The following is a 26291-nucleotide window of genomic DNA, read 5'->3' as shown; positions in this document are numbered from 1 at the left end:
AACGGCTGCCCCACCCTTTAAACCGAAACATATTACTGCTTCACGGCAGAAATAGACAGGGTGGTGATACCTATCCTCGCGGACTCACAAGAGGCCTTACCACCATGTATGATGCTATTATGAAACAAAAACAATATGTAGGTACCTATTAAGAACTTTTTGGCGGGAACTCGAGGAGTGAAGTTGTGTGATTTGTTTTATTTTGTTTAATTAGTGTTTCTTCAGGTTTAAATGTGTAATAACTAGAGGTCAGAGTGGGTAAGTAGATTGAGTTAAGGTCGTTGACGTCAAACGTAGAGGATAATATGGATATATATATATATATATATGCCTCCAAAATACTGGAACTTCATATTTATTGTGATATTTGTTCCGGAATTTTGAAATTAGCATGAATTTGTGTTTAAAGTGAAAAACGTAATAATAATTTTTTTTTTCTTTATTGCTTAGATGGGTAGACGAGTTCACAGCCACCTGTAATCTACGCTATCAGTGCTAGCTAATGGTAAAAGAAATCAGTATTTTGTTTTATACAAAAACGCCTTGGAATAGTTACAGTTATATATTATATATATGTGTATAGTTATAGTTATAGTTATTTTGTCCCTTTCTGTTAAATTGTAAATGACGCTTGTCAGTATGAGACAAAACTTAGACAGTGCTTTTTTGTTACTTTATAAGTATAGAAATTGTATCCGATGAGGATTAAAAATAATTTTTTTCATTTTAAAAAAATAATCATTATGGATAAAATGGCATGTCCATATTAAAATATCTTGATCCAAGTATATGAAATCAATCTACCTACTCCGACCACTGGTAATAACGGTGGTTTATTAACTGTTTAATATCTGTGAAAGTGCACAAATGTGGGAAAATTAAAAAAAAAGCCGCTGTACGTAACTTCTCGGGATCCTTCAAACAGTGCACTGAACAAATCTCAGTAAATATTTACCATTTTACTGAGATTATATTTCATCCCATATCATCTCATTTCATATTATCATTTTTCATAAAAATATGAACTTAAATAAATTAAAATAAGACATGGCTTAAAGGTCTTAGTTACTGGGTCATAAAATCCTTTAAAAAATGTACCTACTATTTATTAACAATGTTTTTTTTTAAAAAGTTTTACACGTCAATGTAAATTGAATAAATAACTGCATGAATTGTTTCCTCCTAAGTGTTATTAAGCAACATCATACAAATGGGACGTACAAAACGAAAAAGACGTCAGAAAATTTCACGTAGTTTCTGCACTTGTGGCGCAAACGAAGAATTAATATTATTAAATACTTGGCTTAAGAAAAATGGTGTAAGACGGAAGAAAGAATTGGCTCTGGCGGTATTCAGTGATACAGGCCGCGGAGTGCTCACAAAAAAGAGAATCCGACCTGGAGACGAACTTATTAGCTTACCTTTAAATCTTACTATTAATGTATCCACAATCCTGATGGACCGGGCGTTTTGTAGCATTTTCCTAGAAAATAAAATACCTTGTTTATCTACCTACAAGAAAACAGTGTCGTTTCAGTCACTATTAGCATTTTATTTGACATATCTGAAAGCTCAAGGTATTAAAACAAAGTGGCACATTTACCTAAAAAATTTGCCCCAAGAATATACTGTACCATATTTTTTGCCGAACGAAATAAAATGCAACGTAGATCCTGAGATTTTAGATGTGATTTCGAATCAAAAATGTGTCATAGAAACAACATATAATATTTTTTTTCAATTATTAAAAACATGCAAAAATTCATGTGATTCTGTTTCTATGGTACAAAAACACTTTAGTATGTCATTGTATGAATGGGCCTACTTCACAGTTAATACTAGGTGTGTATATATAGACCTATCAAAAATAATAGATTTAAAAAATGTTGAAAACAATTTGTTGAATATAATTAGCGATAACACTAATATTTCTCTATGTCCATATTTAGATATGATTAACCACAGCCCATGTGCAAGAAATGAAACAAAACTTCTAGTCAATAAAGATATTGAGAATGTAAAAGTTAAAGATTTAAAAGATGAATTATTTTTAGATGTAACATTTTCTATATACACAAAGAATTTTTTTGATGCTCACTCGCAAGTCTTTATTTGCTATGGCGACAGTCACAATTTAAAATTAATTACAGAATATGGATTTTGTATACCAAAAAATGATTTGGACTATGTATCATTCCCTTTTGATATTGTTCTACAATACTTTAATACAAGGTCAATTAAAGTCTCTTTAGAACAGATTAATTTTATTCATAGTCATGGCCTAAATAAAGATTTACACATAGATTCCAAAGGCTTAAGTTATAATTTTTATGGATTGTTAATGGTCATAAAATATTACCACGAGAAAAATAAAGATATAAGTAGATTAATTTATTCAGCAGCAATATGTTCAAATGATAGTAAATTGAATGAACTAGTAAAACCTATGGCAGTTGATAAATGTAACTTAATCAGTAATTCAGTGAATGAACTGAAAAAAACTGGATGTGAAGCGGTTGAATTAATGAATTGTATAGAGCTTATGTGTCAATATATTGGTATATTAGAGAAGTTTATTAAATCTTAATTTCCAATAAGGTTTTGTAAATTATATTATCTGCTTTTTTCATTTACATATAGACCAGGGTAGAAGCCTTTAAAAAAAATAAAAGGGAAAAAAAAAATAGTAGGATGAAACTCATTAGAAAAGGAGGACAATATTATAAAAATGGAAGGAAAAATAATTTACGGGCGATCTGAGGTCGGGAAGGGAATGGGGTGGGGGCTTAAGGGTAACAAACGGCTTTTCTCGATTTCCGGTAAAACTAAAAGTCCTACGGAAAAAAGTAAAATGGCAAAGTTGTAGGTAATAAAAAGATCTAAAACTTTTGTATTTACACTTTTTTCACATAACCTCAAAATTTAGGGGAAAAATTAAAAAAAAAACAAGTTTTTGGTTTTTTATTTTTATATTTTTCAAAAAAAAATGTTTTTTCACGCAATTATGATGGTGAAAACTTACCTTTTTATGTCCCAAATACGCTGTAATTTATTTGATTAGAAATATTTATTTTTTGACCTTATTTTGAATTAATGTCGAAAAAGCACCCTAATTTTCAATCGAAAATTCACCCGTCAAAATATCAGCTTTTCTCAAAAAGTTGGTATGTTTTCTGTTCGTTGAAATCTCTACTTTCCGATGGTGAAAAAAATATATATATCTTACTATGGTAATTATAATTTAATAATAATATATAAAAATAAAATAATATATTGTAGACGTCTTATTTATAATCTCTAAATTATTAAATCTAAATCATCTTAAATATTTATTTTATTAACTTATTTGTTTGTTAATTATAGTAGTATATTTTGATTTGCATTTTTTTTTATCAATGTAACATGTAATCTTATGTTTTTCGAGTAATTAAAGTGTAAATTTTAAAATTATTAATGGTGTATAAAAAAAAAAGTGTGTGTGTCCGCTCCGACGCACGACTGGAGTTTACTGGATATAAAAAATTAAACGAAACAATACGAGAAATAGTTCTATATTACGACAACACGATACACTACAGATTATTAACAAATTAACGAGACACAAAACAAACGACTAACAAATATATGAAAATACAATAATGAGAGAAACGCGCGATCAGTACGAGGCTTTGTGGCGGACTGCCGGCGCAGCAGCCCGGCGTCACCTGCGATAACGCGGCCGCGCGTTGGCTCCTGATTGGCGCGCGCACGCATCACGCAATCAGGAGCCAATCAGGCGCATAACGCATTTCGTGTGACATGCTAGTACGATTTTGGTCCCCATAATTTTCATACCCCGGGCCTATATATGTAAATCGATTCTAAAGGAGTAAACTCCAAAAAATTCGAATTCGAGTCTTTTTCGATTTTTTGCATTTTCTGAGAAGATTTACCATAGTAACAATTTTTTTTTCACCATCGGAAAGTAGAGATTTCAACGAACAGAAAACATACCAACTTTTTGAGAAAAGCTGATATTTTGACGGGTGAATTTTCGATTGAAAATTAGGGTGCTTTTTCGATATTAATTCAAAATAAGGTGAAAAACTAAATATTTCTAATCAAATAAATTACAGCGTATTTGGGACATAAAAAGGTAAGTTTTCACCATCATAATTTCGAGAAAAAAAGAGTTTTTTTTTAAAAGATAAAAACAAAAAACTTGGTTTTTTTAATTTTTCACATAAGTTTTAAGGTTATGTGAAAAAAGTGTAAATACAAAAGTTTTAGATCTTTTTATTACTTACAACTTTGCCATGTGCTTTGTCCATAGGACTTTTAGTTTTGCCGGAAATCGAGAAAAACTGTTTTTTACCCTTAAAACCCCCATCCCCTTCCCGACCTCAGATCGCCCGTAAATTATTTTTCCTTTTATTTTTATAATATTCCCCTCCTTTTCTAATGGGTTTCATTCTACTACTATTTTTTTTGGTTATAAAAATTATCGACCCCGGTCTAATATAACATCTCATGGGTTGAATTCAAATGGCGAGAAACTCTGGGCTGCCCCTGACTGGCATACCAAGGGTTGTGGAATTGACTCCTGTATTTGGCAAATATTATTATTTTAAATATTTTTTATTGCTTAGATGGATGGACGAGCTCACAGCCCACCTGTTGTTAAGTGGTTACTGGAGCCCATAGACATCTACAACGTAAATGCGTCACCCATCTTGAGATATAAGTTCTAAGGTCTCAGTATAGTTACAACGGCTACCCCACCCTTCGAACCGAAACGCATTACTGCTTCACGGCCGAAATAGGCGAGGTGGTGGTACCTACCCGTGCGAACTCCCAAGAGGTCCTACCACCACGGTGTTCCACAGGGGTCGGTGCTCGGCCCTCTTTTGTGGAATATCGGGTATGACTGGGTGCTGAGGGGTGCCCTCCTCCCGGGCCTGAGTGTAATCTGTTACGCAGACGACACGTTGGTCGTGGCCCGGGGGGGGAGTTTTGCTGAGTCTGCCCGTCTTGCTACGGCTGGGGTGGCGCATGTCGTCGGCAAAATCAGGAGATTGGGCCTCGACGTGGCGCTCAGTAAATCCGAGGCCATGTGGTTCCACAGGCCCCGGAGAGTGCCACCTGTCGATGCCCATATCGTGGTTGGAGGCGTCCGTATCGGGGTCGGGGTGCAGTTGAAGTACCTCGGCCTCATTCTGGACAGTCGTTGGACCTTCCGTGCTCACTTTCAGAATCTGGTCCCTCGTTTGTTGGGGGTGGCCGGCGCGTTAAGCCGGCTCCTTCCCAATGTCGGGGGGCCTGACCAGGTGACGCGCCGTCTCTATACAGGGGTGGTGCGATCAATGGCCCTATACGGGGCGCCCGTGTGGGGCCAGTCCCTGGCCGTGGGGGTAGCGAAGCTGCTGCAACGGCCGCAACGCACCATCGCGGTCAGGGTCATCCGTGGTTATCGCACCATCTCTTTCGAGGCGGCGTGTGTACTGGCTGGGACGCCGCCTTGGGTCCTGGAGGCGGAGGCGCTCGCTGCTGACTATCAGTGGCGGGCTGACCTTCGTATCCGGGGCGTGGCACGTCCCAGCCCCAGTGTGGTCAGAGCGCGGAGGGCCCAATCTCGGCGGTCCGTGCTGGAGGCATGGTCCAGACGGCTGGCCGATCCTTCGGCTGGTCGTAGGACCGTCGAGGCGATTCGCCCGGTTCTTGTGAATTGGGTGAATCGTGACAGAGGACGCCTCACTTTCCGGCTCACGCAGGTGCTCACTGGGCATGGTTGCTTCGGTGAGTTCCTGCACCGGATCGGAGCCGAGCCGACGGCAGAGTGCCACCATTGTGGTTGCGGCTTGGACACGGCGGAGCACACGCTCGTCGCCTGCCCCGCATGGGAGGGGTGGCGCCGTGTCCTCGTCGCAAAAATAGGAAACGACTTGTCGTTGCCGAGTGTTGTGGCATCGATGCTCGGCGACGACGAGTCGTGGAAGGCGATGCTCGACTTCTGCGAGTGCACCATCTCGCAGAAGGAGGCGGCGGGGCGCGTGAGAGACACGCAAGCCCGCCGCCGTCGAGCGGGGGCCAGGGAGGCGGATCTCGCCCAAGCCCTGGCCCTCTAAGTGTTTCGGGTCCCCTTCATATGTCGGTCTGGGGACAGGCGAAGGGGGCCTAAGAAGACGACGTGCAAGCTGCTCTGCACGCGTTTTACGCAAGAGCATCCGGGTGATGGAAGGCCGGCTATCCTCGACCCACGCTGGTTCTGACCCAGCGGGGTATTCCGTAGGATAGATCATTCTAACCGGCGCCATCTAGGCGGGCTCCGGATAGCCTGCCGACCGAGAGGGCTGGTGGTCGTGGCGCCGGAGGTTTTAGTCAGTTCGACTCCGACATGCCCCGCCTTCCATCCCCAGGGGAGTGCGGAAGTCCGGCAATTTCCTCCTGACAAAAAAAAAAAAAAAAAAAAAAAAAAAAAAAAAAAAAAAAAAAAAAAAAAAAAAAAAAAAAAAAAAAAAAAAAAAAAAAAAAAAAAAAAAAACACCAGTGATTACGCAAATCGTGGAAGTCAATCGTGAACATTTGTTAAGTACGTTTTTCATTAGAAAAATTGGTACCCGCCTGCGGGATTCGAACACCGGTGCATCGCTACATACGAATGCACCGGACGCTTTATTCTTTAGGCCACGACGACCTACAAATAATGAAGTATTTTGTTTGCCCTTTGTCTGAGTGTTTATTATCTATGTATTTAAACTATATAAGTATGTATATCCGCGTCTGGGTCTTAGTCCAAATAATCCTAGTTTGGGTCCAGATAACTGTGATTTGATCTCATTATGCAAATTTAAGAAAATCTCATGATTATACAAAAGGCAAATAATACCACAATAGGTTATGGACAAGTTTGATTTTTATAATCGCACGTTAAAAGTGAAATAACAAGTGGAAAATTATGGTGAATGAATACCAAATCGTCGTCGTACCGCGTCGTCGCGATCTCCACTCACGTGCGACAACACCCGAACGCACACGAGTATTTCCGAAAGGGCCGAATATCCGGCGGTTCGGCCTCGCAGCTTGCCGAATATTCAGTATTACTTCATCATCATAATCGGTTGCTCTTGGCAGAGCAGTCGTGGTCATGTGGAATTCTTGCTCATTAAAGCCTTGACAGATGTTTTCCACAGTTTACGAACCGAGGTCCGGCTGTACAGTACTTAGGGGCTGATATTTTTATCTGGGTTAAGAGATTAGGTCTATCCGTTATTCCATGAATTAATCAGGTGGATACCCCCACGCTGAACGAATATTAACCTATTTTATTATGTATTACTTACACATGTCCACCTTGAGATTTCGTCCTTCTTGTTACATGTCTGTGCAAAACCGAGTTACTTATGGTAAATTGCTTAGGTATTTCAACTAAAGACTTATTCCTAATTTCATAGCTTCTATTACTGTTTTTAATATTAAGAGATCATATCTCAAGGATTTGCACTCTTTGATACGTAACCGCGAGGCATATCGAAAAATGGAAAACAACATGTAACTGATAATATAAATATTTGCCAAACAATAAAATAACACTGCATTGATAATTTTGAATAAAAGTTCTAGACAAAAACATCATGAATAAACCAGATGCTTACCAACAAATTAAAAAAATATTGTTTTAACTACATAGATAACCCTACAAACCTGTACCTATTTATACTTAGTTCGTTTCTATTTTACTTATTTTCATCCCAATTGACCCCTTTCTCGTTGTTATTTGTACCTGACACGTCCCCAATATCCCCAAAAACAACAGATTTTTACATGTATTCTTATTTTATCAAAAACATTAAAATCAATAACAACTGAGACTTACCTTTAATATATATGATGGTTCAAACACTAAATAACGTTTATAATTCACAGTCGTCTTCTATTATTATCAGATAAATAAAAGAAATCAACGTTTTTAATACTAAAATAATTACCACCACAAGAAGTCAATTTGAAATGCAATTTTTTATAAGTTAGCAGCTATTTTCATGCATATTCAGAGTTGTTTTGTGAACTTTCAACGTTCTACTATTACAGTACAAAAAATAGAAGATTTTGCAACGATAAAAAGATTAATATTGAGCGTCGAAAGATTTTCCTGGTTTTTTTCCCTAATCGCCCCATTTTACGGTACCTACCTACATGTACTAAACGTATTATCTATGCGCTGTCATTTGGGAAGTTCCGCTATGGCGGTCGCACTATTAATAAATAAAAGAATTCAAAAAGTATTCCGAACACATGTTAAATTAGTTAGATCTGTTACTAGTAACCATTCTATAATATTAAATAAACCGCAATTAAGCATAGTATGTAAGCAATGTGCTGTTACGAGCTATCTCAGAGTAAGTTTTCAAAAATTTGTTTAATAAATAATTTTATAGTATAGTTTTTTATCATTATTGTTTCATGTACTAAGTGTATTTTTTGTGCTTTTAGTTTTATTCGTCGCCAAGCCCGAACAATCAGGGGGGTCAGGATTCCGCCAAAAATGTTTTGGCGGCAGTGTTGGCAAACAAACCAAAGACTGGGAAAATACCCGTTGGTGAGTGATGAGCTTTATGTAAAATACAAAATTCAGATCCTGAGCAGTCTATTCTTTTTAGATAATTTGTTTTATGCTCGTATTATTCGTTAATTTAGTTGCATTACATAAGTCTGGAACCTGACCTTGTAAACGATGTTTGTTTAAATTCGTCATGGCATTCAAAATGTTTTATATTCCGAAAACCGTAAATTGATTCAATAGTATTGAAGACCGCAACTGTGATAAAATGGCCATGAAACGAAGCAAATTAATGAGGGGTCTTTATTGAAGTTTAATTTAACAATTAAAAGGAATTTCAATTTTTTTAAATTTGGTAGAAAAGTGAGATACATAATTTGAATTTGTATTTATTAATTACAGAATGTATCTTACATTTTACCTATATCTTACATACTGTTTGTTTTGTGATGTTGTTTTATAGCTTTGTTATCTCTGTTCCTTTATGATAGCTTATATCAACTTAAATATATATATACTTATTATAATACTTCATTTATTTTTATTCCAAAGAGATTCAAAGATTTTTCTTTCCTCTTATATTGTAATATTACCAGGTTTTTATAATCTATACGTATAAATAAAATTGGAGTGTCTGTTTGTAATATTGTAATAAGTGCTTTTTACTACATGCATATGGTACATACACCAAAATAACATTTTTTACAATTTTTGTCTGTCTGTCTGTTCGGGCTAATCTCTGAAACGGCTGGACCAATTTTGACGAGACCTTCACTAGGAGTTGGTAATATCGGTTTTGCCGCGTATCGAATCGTATCTATATATCGAGGATCAATATCGGATATTGAATCTATATATTTTCTGAATCTATATATTGATGGATGCTAGTAGATTTTCTCGATTCATGATATTTGAGATTTGAAACGATACGCTGATATAATATCGTAGTAGATATAGATTTAAGTCAACGTTATACGGTTGGTTTTCTGATATCAATTTATAATATGATCTTAAAGTAATAAAAAGAACATGAAAATAAAAATATCAAAAAAACTTTCCTTCATGCTTTTACCAGGCTTAGGACTGGCTACATCATTTTCAGTTTTTAGTATTTTGTGTCTTAATTTAAAATTACAAAATATACCAAAAGAGTGTAGATTTCAAAAGTTTAATACAAACACAAGAAATAAACTCAATTATTTGGATTCAACTAAAAATAGAAAAATGTGTACTTTAAAAATCAAACACAAAAAACTTTTAAGTATTCATAAACACTTGTCCAAAAATTCTAGTTCAAGGTCAAAGCGCGTGAAATTTAATTCAACGATGCAAATAGGCTATACTGCATTCAAGTTAGGGTCAAAAGTTGAAACTTCTTTCCTTAATTGTATCCTGCTGATACGCTAAGAATAATCTACAGACATATGGACTTAAATATAAGGTTTACAATTGTATGGATAATGCCTGTTTCTGTTTCATTCATCACATGATATCCCTATCGTGCGCTCACTCACTCTGGCCGATTCGATACGAACCAAACGAATATTGCTGATATTAACGAATCGGTACGATATGCCGATGCGCATCACATCGAGCAATATCGTGTATCGGCTGATATCGAAATATAGATTTCGATTCACGAATCGGTACGATATGGCGATGCGCATCACATCGAGCAATATCGTGTATCGGCTGATATCGATAAATAGATTTCGTGCGGGGCAATATCGGATTCAACGATATTGCTGCGATATATAGATATTGAATCTATATACGATTTATATCACCCACTCCTAACCTTCACTGATAGGTAGCTGATGATATAAGGAGTAACTTAGGCTACTTTTTTAGGCTAGCTTCGCCCCGCGGCGTCATTTTGCAGTACGACAATAACCGCGGGTAACATTGCGTGACTCAGCTACCTATTAATAATAAAATTTAATGTTTCCGAAGCGAAGTGAGGGTGGGTCGCTAGTTAGATATAAACTTTGCTACAAAAAAAAAAACAAAAATGACACTTTTATTTACTACTTTGTGTTTATTACTAATTACTTGGTTGGAATGCAGTCTCCTTTCCCACATTATTCCTGTAGTCAGCTTCCGCTTGCCTGTCCTTTATGTTGCCTGTTATTGGTTGTCACTTGTAATTTCACATTACTGTAATCTAGATTTGTAAATGAGTATATATGCATGTAAATAATGTAATGTATAATACATATTAGTTTTGATACTCACTCCAATGTATTATAAATCACAATGACGAACATACAAACATGCACAATTATTGCTCATTTTGAAGCTCAAATTAAATTTTGTTTTTTTGTTCCTATTTAAAATGACAAATATGAGAAAAAATCTATATTAGAAATTTAAATTGCCTACAATTTTTTACTTAAATTGACACCAATATTTGCATGCTCAATCTTAAATGTAAATAAAATATATAAGTAAAACGAGAAATGTTCTTCTGAAATCAGAATTGGTGACAACCTATCCTTGAATATATCCTGAAACACTCCTTTTACTCCTTAGGGGTCCAAAAAAGAGACTGTTTTCACCCAGGTGCATCTGTTTTGTCCCGTGAAGATATAAGCCTGGGTGATACGAAACCTGTTTCCACTGTGGACATGTTCAGGGGCTTGATGGAGTATGTATGGCCTAAGGTGAGAACAGTTTGTATAATTTTAAAATTGTGAGATTAACACAAAGACTGCAATATTATTAACTGCTGATATTTCCCGAGCGTTTTGTAGTGTGTAGTGTACTTTATTGAAATGAAGTCTAAAAACTTCTCATTATTATTATTTTCGTAGCTTTAGTAAGTAGTAAATTGCTTACCTGACTGTGATTTGTCACTACTGTATGTTAGATTAGTTGAGTTGAGTTGAAAGTAAATTATGCCTTTTATTTTAAAAAATGTGTAAGTGCTTACTTGCATCTTGTATATTCACGATTTTAACACATTTTGGAATATTATCACTCACTCTGCATCTTTTTAAAAATAGTTAATGAATATAACAGTTGTGCTTTTAATTTTGAATATTCCAACTGATATGATATTAATCGCTATTTCCTGCAGTACTTTGCAATATATCTTTTATTTATATTCTTTGGTTTCATTTTTTACAGATTAAACTGTAACAGTAAATTTAATAATGAAATTGATATCACTTATGGCCTGAAAACGTGTGTTACATTTGATAGTTTTTTTCCTAATTCTAATGAATATGAAATTTCTTATTTGGCTTAGGTCCATGGAGTAGGGCGAATACACAGATTATTAAAAATGTTACAGGATAACCAAGCCATCCGGAATCGTGTAACACTGTCCCTGTCACTCCTGTTTGGTGCGAAAGTGATGAATGTGACGGTGCCATTCCTTTTTAAATATGCTGTGGACGAAGTGAACCAAGTGGCGACGACACCGGCCGGAGACGCGCTGCTCGGCATGGCCACTGTGCCGCAGGCGTTAGGAACAACAGCTTTCAGCTTATTGGTAGGATGTAAGTATAATATATGATTTTTTGATTTTGATTGATTAAAATTAGATTGAACATGAAGAACTATTTAGAAATAATTTTATCCCTATCCTGTCTATTTTTGTCATAAAACAGTGAAGCGTTCCCAGTTTCAACCATGGACAACTATTACATAATACAATTTAGATTTCGACGTCACACCCTTCAGTGAGCGGCTTATACAAAATTATAAAAACATGTTTGTTGGAGAAGACACAATTATTAACACCATCGTAAGATATCATAGGGGCGAATAGGGTGATTGAGTTAAGAGAAATATTGAGTACACCAATCACGTTTGTTGTCTTTGAATAATTAAAAAATCTTCTCTTGACGTTAGCAAACGAAAACGAATGACAGTTCTTAGGACGGAGGCACCGCCCTTCAAGAAGGCTGGTTGGTAAGTGTGATGGCGTCTACGCGCCTCCATCGGCTAGCCTCTGGTGCAGCACGAAGCTAGCTGAGTTCCGATGATACCGCAGTCGTGTTGCCATTTTTTATTTTTTTTATTTTTTTATTGCTTAAATGGCAGGATGGTGGTACCCTACCCATGCGGACTCTCAAGAGGTCCTACCACCAGTCGAGTTCTGTCACGTCTCTGGAATCGTCCTGCGTTTCGTTTAGCTACTCCTAGATGTTCGTTGAATGGATTTGCAGACGGGCTGGCGCGCGCCACGGCGGCCGGCTTCAACGAGCTGCGCAACGCCGTGTTCGCGCGCGTCGCCCAGCACTCCATCCGCCGCCTCGCCTGCAACGTCTTCACGCATCTGCACAACCTGGACCTCGGCTTCCATCTCGGCAGGCAGACCGGGGCCCTGTCCAAGGTTATTGTTGTATTTCATTCATTTATCTGAAAATAAAATTAAAAATACTTAATTTTAAAAATGATTGTTCTAAAAACAGTCTTCTGCACATCATATCATATCGAGGACTGCTCATTAATAGCCTTTGCACTTGGGAGGAAAAAATTGTAATGATATATAATGTATGTCTGATGATTATGTGTTAGGTTTTTAAGTTACTAACATAGATTATAAGTAAATCTTACTAATAAAATAGTATGGTTTTTGTTTAAAAACTGAAATAAAGTATTAATAAATAATAAAAATAAAATAAAATATATTTTTCAATATTATAGATTTAAATTTCAACAATATGGCAACCCTGCGAATTTATTCATATTATTATACACATATCGATTGTGCTGTGCTGGGTGAGAGCAAAGTAGGGCAACAACTGCCTATGCAGTCACACAGCTGAATCATCTTCATTTCATTTCATTTCACTCCATATTATCACTTTTCATAAAATTAAGAATATGACTTAAAATAAGACATGACTTAATGGTCTTAGTTACCAGGTCATAAAATCCCTTAAAAAACACAGCTGCATAGAAGGGTTGCTCCTTCTGACGAGAGTTGCTTGTAGACTGAATCACGTTAAGTCCAGCTCATGTGACTGCAGGATCCTTACTAGTCGTGAAGTCACTGTGACCCACACTGCAAGTATCACTGGTGTTCCGTGGCAGCTGCAAATCTTTGTCTCCAATCTAACAAGGCGTTTGTGTTCCAGACAATAGACAGGGGGTCGAGGGCCATAAACTTTGTCCTTTCGGCCATGATTTTCAACGTTGTACCGACCATATTCGAGCTCACATTGGTGTCTACTATACTGGGAGTCAAGGGAGGACTTGCTTTTGCGGGTACGTCATGCACTTTATCGGCAAACTATAAATAAGATGACACGCTGAACTTTTTACCGTGCGTCATTGATAAAACTGCTGTACTCATTTTTAATACGCTTTTATTAGCTTCAGACGTATGTATGTATGTTTGTAACGGAATCTTTGAACCTGATTTTGACCCCCTTTAAAACTTCGGATTAACTCGAAATTTGGTATACTTATTAAGGACCGATGACAATAATTATTATTGTCAATGTAATGTTTCAATATTAAAAAAAAAAGGAAAAATTTGAAATTCAACTAAAAAATGAAAAATAAATAATAGCTTAAAAAAACTAACATAGTACGCTATTATAGAAAATCCAACTAAAAAATAGAAAATAAATTTTAATAAATTTGAATTGCAGCATTGTTGATCTCCACAAGCTACAGTGACTGTTCACTATTAAGATCATATCGCAGTTCACTTGTGAAGGCAAAAAATGAATCTAAAGTACATCTATAGATTGTAATTTACTGCAGTTCCGGTGTGGAGAAAAACTAACCGGAACAATTCAAATGCTGAGCTAGTTCAATAGTAATATACGTTAGAGATACTAATATAAAGCTGAAGAGTTTGTTTGTTTGAACGCACTAATATCAGGAACTACTGGTCCGATTTGAAAAATTATTTCAGTGTTCATTTATCGAAGAAGGCTATAGGCTATATAACATCACACTAAAGAATGTTTCAAAATTGAGGTTTTTTTTCCTTTTGAGAGCTTCCGCTGCGTGCGCTGCAGAAACGGTTAAAGTTTCGCTAAAATAATGTATGACAGAATTGTTCCCCTTTAAAAGATTAGAACTAGAAAAAAGTCCGCGATAGCATAATATGTCTATATGTTAAGGTTGGCTCACTATAAGATTTTTTATGCTAACCAAATTTGTTCTAAAATATAGCATTATTTGTAAACTATACCCTCAGACACAGCCCACTGAGTTTCTCGCCGGATCTTCTGAGTGGGTCGCGTTTCCGATCCGGTGGTAGATTCTGCAAAGCACGGCTCTTGCTAGGGTTCGTGTTAGTAACGTCATCAGGTTAGAGCCCCGTTAGCTCACCTACTAGTTAAGGCGACGCTGATCAGCTTGGGTAGAAAAAAAAATGCAAAGTATTCGACGCGGACGAAGTCGCGGGCAAAAGCTAGTAGTAATATACGTTAGATTAGTTGTGACGTGTGTGTGTGCGCGCGCAGGGCTGGCGGTCGGCTGCGTGGGAGTGTACGCCGCCTTCACGCTCGCCATCACGCAGTGGAGGACGCAGTTCCGCGTGCGCATGAACCGCGCGGAGAACCAGGCCGGCAACACCGCCATCGACTCGCTCATCAACTACGAGACCGTCAAGGTGACTGCCCTGCACGCGGCCCGTGGACCTCAGCACTGCCCAGCCCTACGCTCCACAAGCCGCGTTTGAAGAAGGACATGTTATAGCGCTCGGGAAACATCGTGGAAGGGAGCCCATCCCAAAGCCGGATGATATGTGGCAAAAAAATGTTTGGAAACGCACTGTGGAGGAACGCAGTGGAGCAATTAGCATAGTGGTATTTTGTTAAAACAAATTTTCGCATAAGCGTAAGAAATTCGACCATAACATTGGTAGCGAATCGTTTTGTTTATTTATAAATAACTAGCGACCCGCTTTCGCTTCGCCTCGGAAACTGTAATTTATTACTGATTTCTCCAATATTTAATGGATGTTATTGTACATACAAACCTTCCTCTTCAATCACTCCACCTATTAAAAAAACCGCAACAAAATCCGTTACGTAGTTTTAAAGACTTAAGCATACATAGGGATATAGGGACAGAGAAAGCAACTTTGTTTTATACTATGTAATGAAGATAACGGTTTTGTGTGCGTCACAGTACTTCAACAACGAGCGCCACGAGCTCGAGAAGTACGACGCCAGCCTGCGCCAGTACGAGAGCGCGTCCCTCAAGACGGCGTGGAGCCTCGCCGCGCTCAACTTCGGACAACACGCCATCTTCAGCGCCGGACTCAGCCTCGTCATGCTGCTCGCCGCCCGGGAGATAGCCGCCGGTACGTCGCCGCACCCCCTGCCCCAACCCCCCGCCGCACCCCCCGCCCCTACACCCCCACCCCTACACCCCCCGCCCCAACACCCCCCGCCGCACCCCCGCGCACCAGTTGGTAGTGTTCCAACTACAGCAACGCTTCACACAATCTAGCACTCTCAAAAGTACTGCTCTCGTATGATACTCGCAATCGATAACGACTCAGTGACAAACCTTAGTAAACCTTTATTGTTGAAAAAACTTATAAGGCTTTCGTTTCGTCGTAATTTCTTAGAAATAATCAAAGTTAATTCAAACTGTGCTAAAAAAGTAAATGTAAGTACGGATGAAGGTACAAAAAAATTTTTTCTTCTATATTCCACATTTAAAATGTGAATACAATTTTATTTTGGAATTCGAATCTGTAAACAAATTTATTTTACAGGAATATTTGTAACTTTTGTAAACAGCGGTAGGCAGCGGCTTGGCTCTGTCCCTAGCATTGCTGAAGTCCATGGGCGTCGGTAACCGCTCACCATCGGGTGGGCCGTATGCTCGTCTGCCTACAAGGGCAATAAAAAAAAAACATTGCAATGGCTTGATCGAATCATCATCGTGGACTTAGCGCACTCCGTTGATGCATTTGAAAACTAATTCACGTTCCAATTAAGCTTCAGCATAATTCGGCATCGTGTGCCGGCACTGAGTCGCATTGTGCTCTGTAATTGAAAAGTAGCAATAAAGTCGTGTGTTGCACCGCGCCGCAGGTAGCATGACGGTGGGCGACTTGGTGATGGTGAACGGTCTCCTGTTCCAGCTGTCCATCCCGCTCGGCTTCCTGGGCTCCGTGTACCGGGAGGTGCGCCAGGCGCTCGTCGACATGCAGACCATGTTCACGCTCATGACCGTGCAGTCCCGGATCAAGGTGCGTCGCGCCCCAATAATAACGCTATCTATATATTAATATGTGAAGCAAAAACTTTGTATCCCTTTTTACGAAAATTGCGCGGACGGAGGAGTATAAAATTTCCCACACTTATAGAGAATACAAAGAAGGACTGCAGAATGTTAATATTTTTTTAAATTATGCATAAAAAATACATTAAATCAATAAAAAAATCATTACACACACTACCATGTATTTGACACTGGCACACCTATACTCTTGGTTTTTTCCCAAACTTTTTTATTGCTTATAGTCTGTGGTCAAATTGAGAATAGATTAAATATTGTTTATTTTTATTAATATTTTTCTATAGTGTAGTCTTGGCGTTGAAAATACAATCATAATAGTGTACAAACTTACAATTCCAATTAATTATAGTCAAATTTCTATTACTGCGGCACCTCTAGTATAAATAATAACGCCATAACAAGCGACCCGCCCTCGCTTCGCTTCGGAAACATTAAAACACACATGAAACCAAAAAAAAAAAAAAAAAAAGTAGCCTATGTTCATCAGGGACAATGTCGGCTTCTAATGGAAACAGAATTTTTCAAATCGGTCCAGTAGTTTCGGAGCCTATTCGAAACAAACAAATCTTTCCTCTTTATAATATTAGTATAGATAACGCAATTTAAATAATAATGCAGACTAAAACATTCTTAAATGCATCGTCTCTATATGAAGACGATATATTACTAAAAGCGCGGCAGAACAGATTTGGCTTGAGCAGCGGAAACACACATCGTTTGTACTATTTTTTTTATAAAATAAACTCGATGCCAGTCACAGTTTCATTTTTTTTAAAGTGCTCCTGGATCCACCCCCTCCGTCCCGGCAACTAATCCCGCCGCGAATTGTTCCAGGAGATACAGAAAGCTCCGCCGCTGATCGTGGACAGTAGGACGGCCACGATAGAGTTCAGAGACGTGAACTTCAAGTACGTGAACGGGAAGCCGATATTCAACAACCTCAGCTTCTCGATCCCGGCCGGCGCCAAGATCGGCATCGTGGGCGGCTCGGGCTCCGGGTGAGTCCACGCACTCGATACTAACACTACACGGCTTCAGTCTGCACGAGTGAAATAAGATAAAAAAATTGAACAGCTGCGTAATGACTGGTGGTAGGATCTCTTGTGAGTCCGCACGGGTAGGTACCACCACCCTGCCTATTTCTGCCGTAAAGCAGTAATGCGTTTCGGTTTGAAGGGTGGGGCAGCCGTTGTAACTATAATTGAGACCTTAGAACTTATATCTCAAGGTGGGTGGCGCATTTACGTTGTAGATGTCTATGGGCTCCAGTAACCACTTAACACCAGGTGGGCTGTGAGCTCGTCCATTCATCTAAGCAATAAATAAAAAAAAGAATGGCCACCAAATAAAACTCATTAAAATATTGTCGACAGAAAATCCACAATGGTCCGACTGTTGTACCGATTCTTCGAACCGCAGTCCGGGAACATATTCATCAACGGACAGAACATCCGGGACGTGGACCTGGTTAGCTTGAGGAAGGCCATCGCAGTCGTTCCGCAGGTGAGCCAAACATGTTTCTGCGTCGATCTGTTATACCCCTAGCCTGTATAGACTAATGCTTATAGTAATCGGCAAATGACCTTGACTGCGCAGAACCGAATTTTAGATCACTTTGGTGGTGAGGGTGAGGCGCGACGGCAGGGGACATCGTATCGAGCGCGTTATTGGTAGATCAGTCGAACCTTGCGTCCCGCACCGCGCCTTCGTTCCGCTTGCTCCCAAAAGTACGCTTGCGTACAGTGGAAAGTCTATCGTAATTAATCGTTAAGTTATTTGTTATAATTGCTTGTTGACTTTGTTGCCATTGCTATATGTTGAGTGTTTGTTGATTTTTTATAAAAAATACACTATGCCGCGACAAACTGGTGTAGTATTCAAAAGAAAGGGTAGAAAAATTGTGTACGACGTATATTGCTTCATTATAAAACAGGGGAAGAATTATATGGAAAAAGTAAAACAGACTTCGGAAGCAAGAAAAACATCAGTGAGTACTGTTAGGTGCATTATTCACGAAGCTAAAGGCTCTGGCTTGCTCGCCGTGTTTCGAACTCCGGGTAAGAAAAGATCAGGGAAGAAGAAAGTTACCGGAATGGATAGTTTCGTTCAATCTGTAATAAAAAGATGTAATCATAATAACTACATAACAAGCAGCGAAACTCCGTACCGTAGAAAGGCTTCGAAAAATTTAAAGAAGATATAAATTTTAATGGCTCAGAATGAAGCTTACGACGAATTATGAAAGAGCTAGGCTTCAGATGGAAGAAAAGAACAGAAAATAATCGGAAGCTGGTAAATGAAAAAAGTAACATTCGATTACTACGAATCGAATATCTTCAAAAAATAATTAATTATAGACAAAAAAGAAGACCGAATCGACCGAGTTGTAAACTACGCCGATGAGCCCTATGTTGACTCATCACGATGATAGCGACTCGGGTGATGAAAACAGTGATGATGATGATGGTCAAGATTAAAATTACAAATACCAGCTTCGCTTCAACTGAACCAAGACCTGGCAACAGCTCTAGTTTTGACTTAATAGAAGGAATATCTATTTTACCCCAAGATTAAATTATTACAATTATTAACCTATATGTTTTGTTGATGTTCTAATAAATATGTAAATAAATACATATGTTGATTTTAATAATTTAATAGCATTATGACGCAGAGTAAGTAATGTTTTTGCACGTGAGTGTACCATGCGCAAACTTACCCCCACTACGTCAACAAATGCTCAAGAAGTTTGCCGGTTATTATACCAAACACCTTACTCATCGTAAGCCCTCTCAGTGATCCCAGTGATTTCATGAGAACATTACAGTCTCAGTTGGGGTCAAATATTCATTGAAGTTTTTTTTTATTGCTTAGATGGGTGGACGAGCTCGCAGCCCACCTGGTGTTAAATGGTTACTGGAACCCACAGACATCTACAGCGTAAATGCGCCACCCGCCTTGAGACATAAGTTTAAGGTCTCAAGTATAGTTACAACGGCTGCCCCACCCTTCAAACCGAAACACATTACTGCTTCACGGCAGAAATAGGCAGAGTGGAGGTACCTACCCGCGCGGACTCACAAGAGGTCCTACCACCAGTAAGACGTTTATCAATTTTCCTCACTATATTCAAATTCTTTTATTTAATTAGTTATTCATTATAAATATTGTGTAGTTTCGAATAAATCCTTTTTTACTGGCGGTAGGACCGCTTGAGTCCGCGCGGGTGGGTACCACCGCCCTGCCTATTTCTGCCGTGAAGCAGTAATGCGTTTCGGTTTGAAGGGTGGGGCAGCCGTTGTAACTATACTGAGATCTTAGAACTTATATCTCAAGGTGGGTGGCGCATTTACATTGTAGATGTCCATGGGCTCCAGTAAATTTCAAATCCGATAACGTAAGTAACACGTAAGAGATAAAGCCAGGGTCAATGATGCGACAATACGAACAACCCTTTATATTAGATTTTTTTAAGGGATTTTGTGGCTTGGCAATTAAGACCTTTAAGTCATGTCTTATTTTAAATTATATTCTTATTTTTATGAAAAATTATGATATGGAGTAAAATGAAATGAAGATGATTAATTTCAGATATTAATCAACTGAGATGAAATAAAATGAAATGAAATGAGATGACATGATATGGAATGAAATATAATCTCAGTAAAATGTTGGTCATTTACTGAGATTTTTTCAGTGGACTTTTTGGAGGATCCCGCGAAGTTACGTGCGGTGGCTTTGTTTCATTTTCCCACATTTGTGCACTTTCACAGATATTAAATAGTTAATAAACCACCGTTGTTATTACACATTTAAACCTGAAGAAACACTAAATAGACAAAATAAAACAAATCACACAACTTCACTCCTCGCGTTTCCGCCAAAAAGTCCCTTTATATTTGAAGTTCGTGAGTGTAGGTAATGAGAAAGTGTGTTCCAGGACTGCGTGCTGTTCCACGACACGATATTCCACAACCTGCACTACGGAGACCTGAGCAAGTCCCGGGAGCAGGTGTACGCCGCCAGCAGACTCGCCGAGCTGCACGACGCGGTGCTCACCTGGCCCAAGGTTAGGGTTTTTTGGAATAAGTTTTAAGTTTAGTACAAGTAAGCATTAAAGTTTATAATATTGAAATTAAAAAAAAATGCATTAATACTGGTTTGTTTAATACATATAATTGAATAATTTTTGAAACGAAGTTCCTTATGGGACGATGCGGAGGGGTACCCTAACCGGGAAAAAACGTCCGTAACGTAAGATTTTTATTAGTAATGCACACAGTGTAATGTTTGTTTTTTGTTTTTATCAATTAAAAATCATAATCAAAAGTGTATACCTGAATAATTATTTTCTTTATACCTCGAATAGAATTTAAAGTTAATATTTTTATAATAAGGAACTTCTCTTTATAGTAAGGAAATCACCACACATATTTTTTCTTAATGCAGTAAGAAGTGATTCATGAAATTTGCAATTAAATGAACGTGTAGGGAAATGATACCCCGCCACGCTTAGCTCACTAGGCAGTTTTAGTAATAAACCTTTTACGTTAGTTGGTGGGTAACGTGCAGCGATTCAACGTTCGACTGACATGATTATACATGTACAGTACCAGACAATGAATATTGCACATCGACTTTTGAAAAGAAACAATCTGTTAATTTCGTAATTGTAGCTAATACTTAAGTGACGTCAATTGTTGTTCAAATGCAAGTTCAAGTTGTTAATGTTTGGCGTGCGACAGAGATAGCGCTCTAAGAAGCCGAAATTAGCCGATTTTCTTATTCCAAAAGTCGATGTGCAGTATTTATCGCCGGGTACTGTAATTATATTTAGTGTTTTATTGATCACTCCGATGAATGTCCAAAGGACAGCACAATGGAGTAAAGCTGTTGTATTCTTTGTACGAGGAGCACCGCTGCTTGAGATACAGGTTTTATCACCTAGATCAAGCACAGATGCAAATTATGATTGTTTTTCTACTTCTATGTTAATAATAAATAAATAAAAACTTACCCTCATTTGAAGTATTCAGGAAGGCATTAAAGGAGCACTATATCGATTTAGTATTACTTATATGTATTTCATTATATATGTACGTGTATGTTTATGTTATTTATGTGTGTAATTGTGTATGTATATAGTCTGATATATTATGTATTAGTGTTTTTATTTATTATTGTTACTATTATTGTTATTGTGTATTGTATCAATAAGTAAATTGATTAAATTGTAATCTTCTACCCAAATAAGTTAAAAAAAAAACCATAGTAAATAACCTCAAAACAAACTTGAGAAACGCAAGGATTAGGCTGGATTTATGAATCGAGTGTCCCGGCTCTGTTCCAGGGCTATGAGACGGAGGTCGGCGAGCGCGGCCTGAAGCTGTCCGGGGGCGAGAAGCAGCGCGTGGGCATCGCGCGCGCCATCCTCAAGGACGCGCCGCTGCTGCTGCACGACGAGGCCACCTCCAGCCTCGACTCCCTCACCGAGCACGTGAGCACCGCGCCCCTACACTACGCCTCTACACTACGCCCGCTAACTCATATTAATAATTAGAGGTCGGAGTGGGTAGATTGATTTAAGGTCGTTGACGTCAAACGTAGAGGATAATATGGATGTGCCTCCAAAATACCGGAACTTCATATTTATTGTGATATTTGTTCCGGAGTTTTGAAATTAGCATGAATCTGTGTCTAAGGTGAAAAACGTATTAATAATATTAATCTACGCTACCAGTGCTAGCTAATGGTGAAAGAAATCAGTATTTTATTTTATATAAAAACACCTTGGAATAGTTACACCGTATTTTGTCCCTTTCTGTTGAATTAGAAATGACGCTTGTCAGTATGAGACAAAACCTAGATAGGGCTTTTTGTTACTTTATCTCATAAATATAGAAATTGAATCCGAGGAGGATTAAAAAATTTTTTTTTGTTTCAAATTAAAAAAATCATTATGGATAAAATGGCATGTCCATATTATAATATCTTGACGTAGTATATAAAATCAATTTACCTACTCCGACCACTGCTAATAATACAATTAGCCGAGCCCAAGAAATCGCGACATTTACCGATTCCATAAATGCCACTAAAATGCTACCAATGCAAGCTGAGAAAGTAAAAATATAATAATAATAAAATAAAAAACTAGCATATAAACTCATAACTACTGTATATTACTTAGCCAAAAGCCGGTACCTATATACAGTTCTACCGGCTCTGTCTACAGACCCAACTGAGAAAGGGGAAACCTATGAACAATAAAAATAATAAAATCGTTTATTGGCTTTCACATTAATCCAGATTAATACATTTAGATTAAAAAAAAGAATAGAAAAATAAAAGGCAAAAGCAAGTTGCTCAGCTAATGCTATTCAGTGTCGATGAAGTGAACAGCGCTGATTTTCAGTCACCCCCGTTCCCCTTTGGTTTATTGTGGGATTCAATGCTAGGTACTTGTACGTGTGTACAGACTTAAATAGTGGTTTTACTGGAGGTAGGACCTCTTGTGAGTCCGCGCGGGTAGGTACCACCGCCCTGTCTATTTCTGCCGTGAAGCAGTAATGCGTTTCGGTTTGAAGGGTGGGGCAGCCGTTGTAACTATACTGAGACCTTATAGCTTATATCTCAAGGCGGGTGGCACATTTACGTCTTAGATGTCTATTGGATCCAGTAACCACTTAACACCAGGTGGGCTGTGAGCTAGTCCACCAATCTAAGCACTTAAACTATAATACAATAAAAAAAAACAAAAATTAAACGGTGAATCCGAATACAAAACATATTTAAATAAGCATACGTAACAACAACAAGCTCTGGGTAGTGTACAACGAAACAACAAAGAAAATAAAATCTATATATATACATATATAAATGAATTTCTGTTCGTTAGTCTCGCTAAAACTCGATAACGACTGAAGCGATTTGGCTAATTTTTGTCTTCAATTATTTGTGGAAGTCCAGAGAAGGTTTAAATGGTAGGTAAATATAAAAATAACAATGTTGTTTTCTGATTGATGTGGCGGACACATCGGACGGATTCCTTTTGTTTGTTTTAAGTTTATTTTTATACAAAAGCTTGGGTCTTTTATTTATTGATTGAGGCACTACGAAGTCTGCCGGGTCAGTTAGTAAATCTTAAAAGAACAACAATGTCCAGGCGATCCTGCAAGCGTTGAAGGCAGCGACGGTCGGGAAGACGTCGATCTGCATCGCGCACCGCCTCTCCACCGTGGCCGACGCCGACGAGATCCTCGTGCTGGAGCGCGGCGCCATCAGCGAGCGCGGCTCCCACCACCAGCTCGTCGCCAACCCCTCGTCCCTGTACTACAAGCTCTGGGAGAAACAGAACCAACATCCCTTATCCAAGTGATCAAGAACCTCAGCCGCCGACACTGCGACCACATGTTTTTTTTTTATTGCCCTTGTAGGCATACGAGCACACAGCCCACCTAATGGTGAAAGGTTACCGTCGCCCATGGACTTCAGCAATGCCAGGGGCAGAGCCAAGCCGCTGCCTACCGTCTCAAGAATTGACGACGTTCGTGTTGTTACGGGCTCGTGAAACCACTCAGTACAAGGTGGCTCGTGAAATCGTGCGCCCATTCATCATCAGAAAACTTTTTAAACTTCAACCTGGAGACTGTTACCATTTACTAATCAAAATTAGTTTATAGTGAAATTGTTGACAAACTCCTTTGTTGGAGTGGGGAGGATATTTTTGTTCGATAGTCGATTTTTCATATTTTATTTAAACGAAAAATCAATCGTGAGATGTTTAACTGTAATGTGCTACATATTCACTAATAAAACAACATTTTTCTTGGAATTCATAAAACATGAATTTATAGAAATATGATAATCGTGTAGTTATAAAACAAAAGTTACTTAATGTGAATGCATCTTTAAATCGACTTTGTAATTGTTGATGTAATTATTTTGTTTTCGATGTAATCCGTCTCGATATTATTAGTGTTATATTTTATTATTTTGCGTTACTATTGTTGATGGAAGTTTTTTAAACACATACAGTTATTATTTTGTAGCGACAATATAATAAAGATGTAAAGGAATCTTTGTAACTAACAAACGTTTTGCTTCGAAACAGAAATATTCGATAAAATATATACAATCGGATCTTTGTTATAATAAACCAAATTAAAGATAACATTACAGTCACTACCTTTTAAGATCTCTAAATTAAAATACATAAACAAGAAAATAATAGTAATCTTAATTTTGGTGCGCGGTTACAAATAAAAACGCTAGAACTTCATGGCCCGCACTAACGCAACATTCGAACTAAGAGAACCTAGAGTTGGGACACGCCCAAAAAATATCGATATCGATTTCTGATAATTGTCACTTTTAACCTATTCACTGAATTATGTAATGCTAATTATTAATTTTTGTTATGCTCAGAGTGATGCTATTAAAAAATCTATCACCGGGCTCGTTAAAAAGCTTTTATGTGCAATTCACACGGAGAGGTGTAATTTTTTGTAGTATTTTATTTAATTCTCTTGCGGATTAAGTGTTTTACAAATATAGCTTGTATTTTTTTAGTGTCACTTTTTATTTTCATTGAATTTTAAATCACAATGGCGCCAAAGACGTTTTCAGTTCAATTATGAAATGAAGAGATGAAATATTGTCGGTTCGCTTGGCTCGTGAATTATCGACTCTTATAAATATCCACGTATAAAACAATACGTAATGTGATGAAAATTGTTAAAGTATGCTCATTGTTAATAGAGATATGGTGTACAGTATCTGTTGATTAAGAAGTATATTTTGTTAAATAACAAACTGGTTGTTTTATTTTGGTGCTAAAAAAATTACGACTTTTTTGTTGACTTGAATATTAACAGATGATGCGTAATAGAGGAGGACGCACGTACGCGACCTGTGGGACTAGTGCGAGTTATTTAACATTCTCGATAGCGTAAAAGTTAACTCAAATTTGAATGAAGTTGGAACAGCGCCCCTAGCGGAAAACGCAGGCAAACGTTCCAACTCCATACAAATTTGAGTTAACTTTTACGCTATGGAGAGCGTTAAAAAAACTCGCCCTAAGCACACCGGTATTGTGTATGGTAAGTACGTATTCACAACACTAGGAGTATTTTATCGACAACTCTGTATCAGAGTATAGAGACCTTCGATCAACAATAGTAACTAGATAAAGGGATACGTACAAAATTAAAGCAAAAACTGTCCGCGTGAATATATACTTATATAGCTACATTCGTTTACTAACAAACGGAGAAAAAAGATTTGAAACACTTTTACGTTCAAACTAATAACAACTATGGCACCTAGTAATAAAGTCACAAATCTCCAAAACATTATCTAATACTTACGATCATTCGTCATATAAAACGAGCAAAGCAATAAATTACTCCTGTCACTTACCAATAAAAAGACATATTTTAAACAACTTTTAATGTTAAATCAATCTTAATCGGCAACAAATAAAGTAACTTTTCCCTTAATTGCTCTGAGAACTAACATCGTTTTG

The 26291-nt window shown here is 37.8% G+C and overlaps 2 protein-coding genes and 1 long non-coding RNA gene across 5 annotated transcripts; 2 read left to right on the top strand and 1 right to left on the bottom strand.

Moving 5' to 3' along the window:
• Positions 1–1210: 1210 nt before the first annotated feature.
• LOC101744648 (SET domain-containing protein 4) lies at positions 1211–2611 on the top strand. The gene has a single exon (XM_004925875.5). The coding sequence runs from the start codon at positions 1211–1213 to the stop codon at positions 2585–2587; it is 1377 nt and encodes a 458-aa protein (XP_004925932.2). The 3' UTR covers positions 2588–2611.
• Positions 2612–6874: 4263 nt separating this feature from the next.
• On the bottom strand, positions 6875–8125 carry LOC134200935 (uncharacterized). The gene is made up of 2 exons (XR_009976061.1): positions 7320–8125; positions 6875–7219 (listed from the first exon to the last, which is right to left on the bottom strand). It is a non-coding gene; the product is annotated as an uncharacterized LOC134200935 (long non-coding RNA).
• A 56-nt stretch (positions 8126–8181) lies between these two features.
• LOC101742204 (iron-sulfur clusters transporter ABCB7, mitochondrial) lies at positions 8182–25579 on the top strand. 3 transcript variants are annotated; one of them, XM_004925858.5, is made up of 14 exons: positions 8182–8375; positions 8470–8575; positions 11123–11199; positions 11832–12039; positions 12712–12878; positions 13627–13756; positions 14971–15119; positions 15641–15815; positions 16558–16715; positions 17600–17763; positions 18139–18268; positions 20706–20834; positions 22116–22262; positions 23931–25579. In XM_004925858.5, exons 1-14 carry the CDS (start codon positions 8193–8195, stop codon positions 24141–24143), a joined length of 2136 nt encoding a protein of 711 aa, XP_004925915.2. In that variant the 5' UTR covers positions 8182–8192; the 3' UTR covers positions 24144–25579. The 3 variants fall into 3 exon arrangements, with proteins under 3 accessions (XP_004925915.2, XP_012545620.2, XP_004925914.2); XM_012690166.4 differs by having other exon boundaries at positions 8188–8375; positions 11099–11199; XM_004925857.5 differs by having other exon boundaries at positions 8188–8375; positions 11069–11199.
• Positions 25580–26291: the final 712 nt, after the last annotated feature.

This window comes from Bombyx mori, chromosome 22, assembly GCF_030269925.1.
Source record: "Bombyx mori chromosome 22, ASM3026992v2".
NCBI classification, from domain to species: Eukaryota; Metazoa; Arthropoda; class Insecta; order Lepidoptera; family Bombycidae; genus Bombyx; species Bombyx mori.
This window is presented reverse-complemented; position numbering and strand designations above follow the sequence as displayed.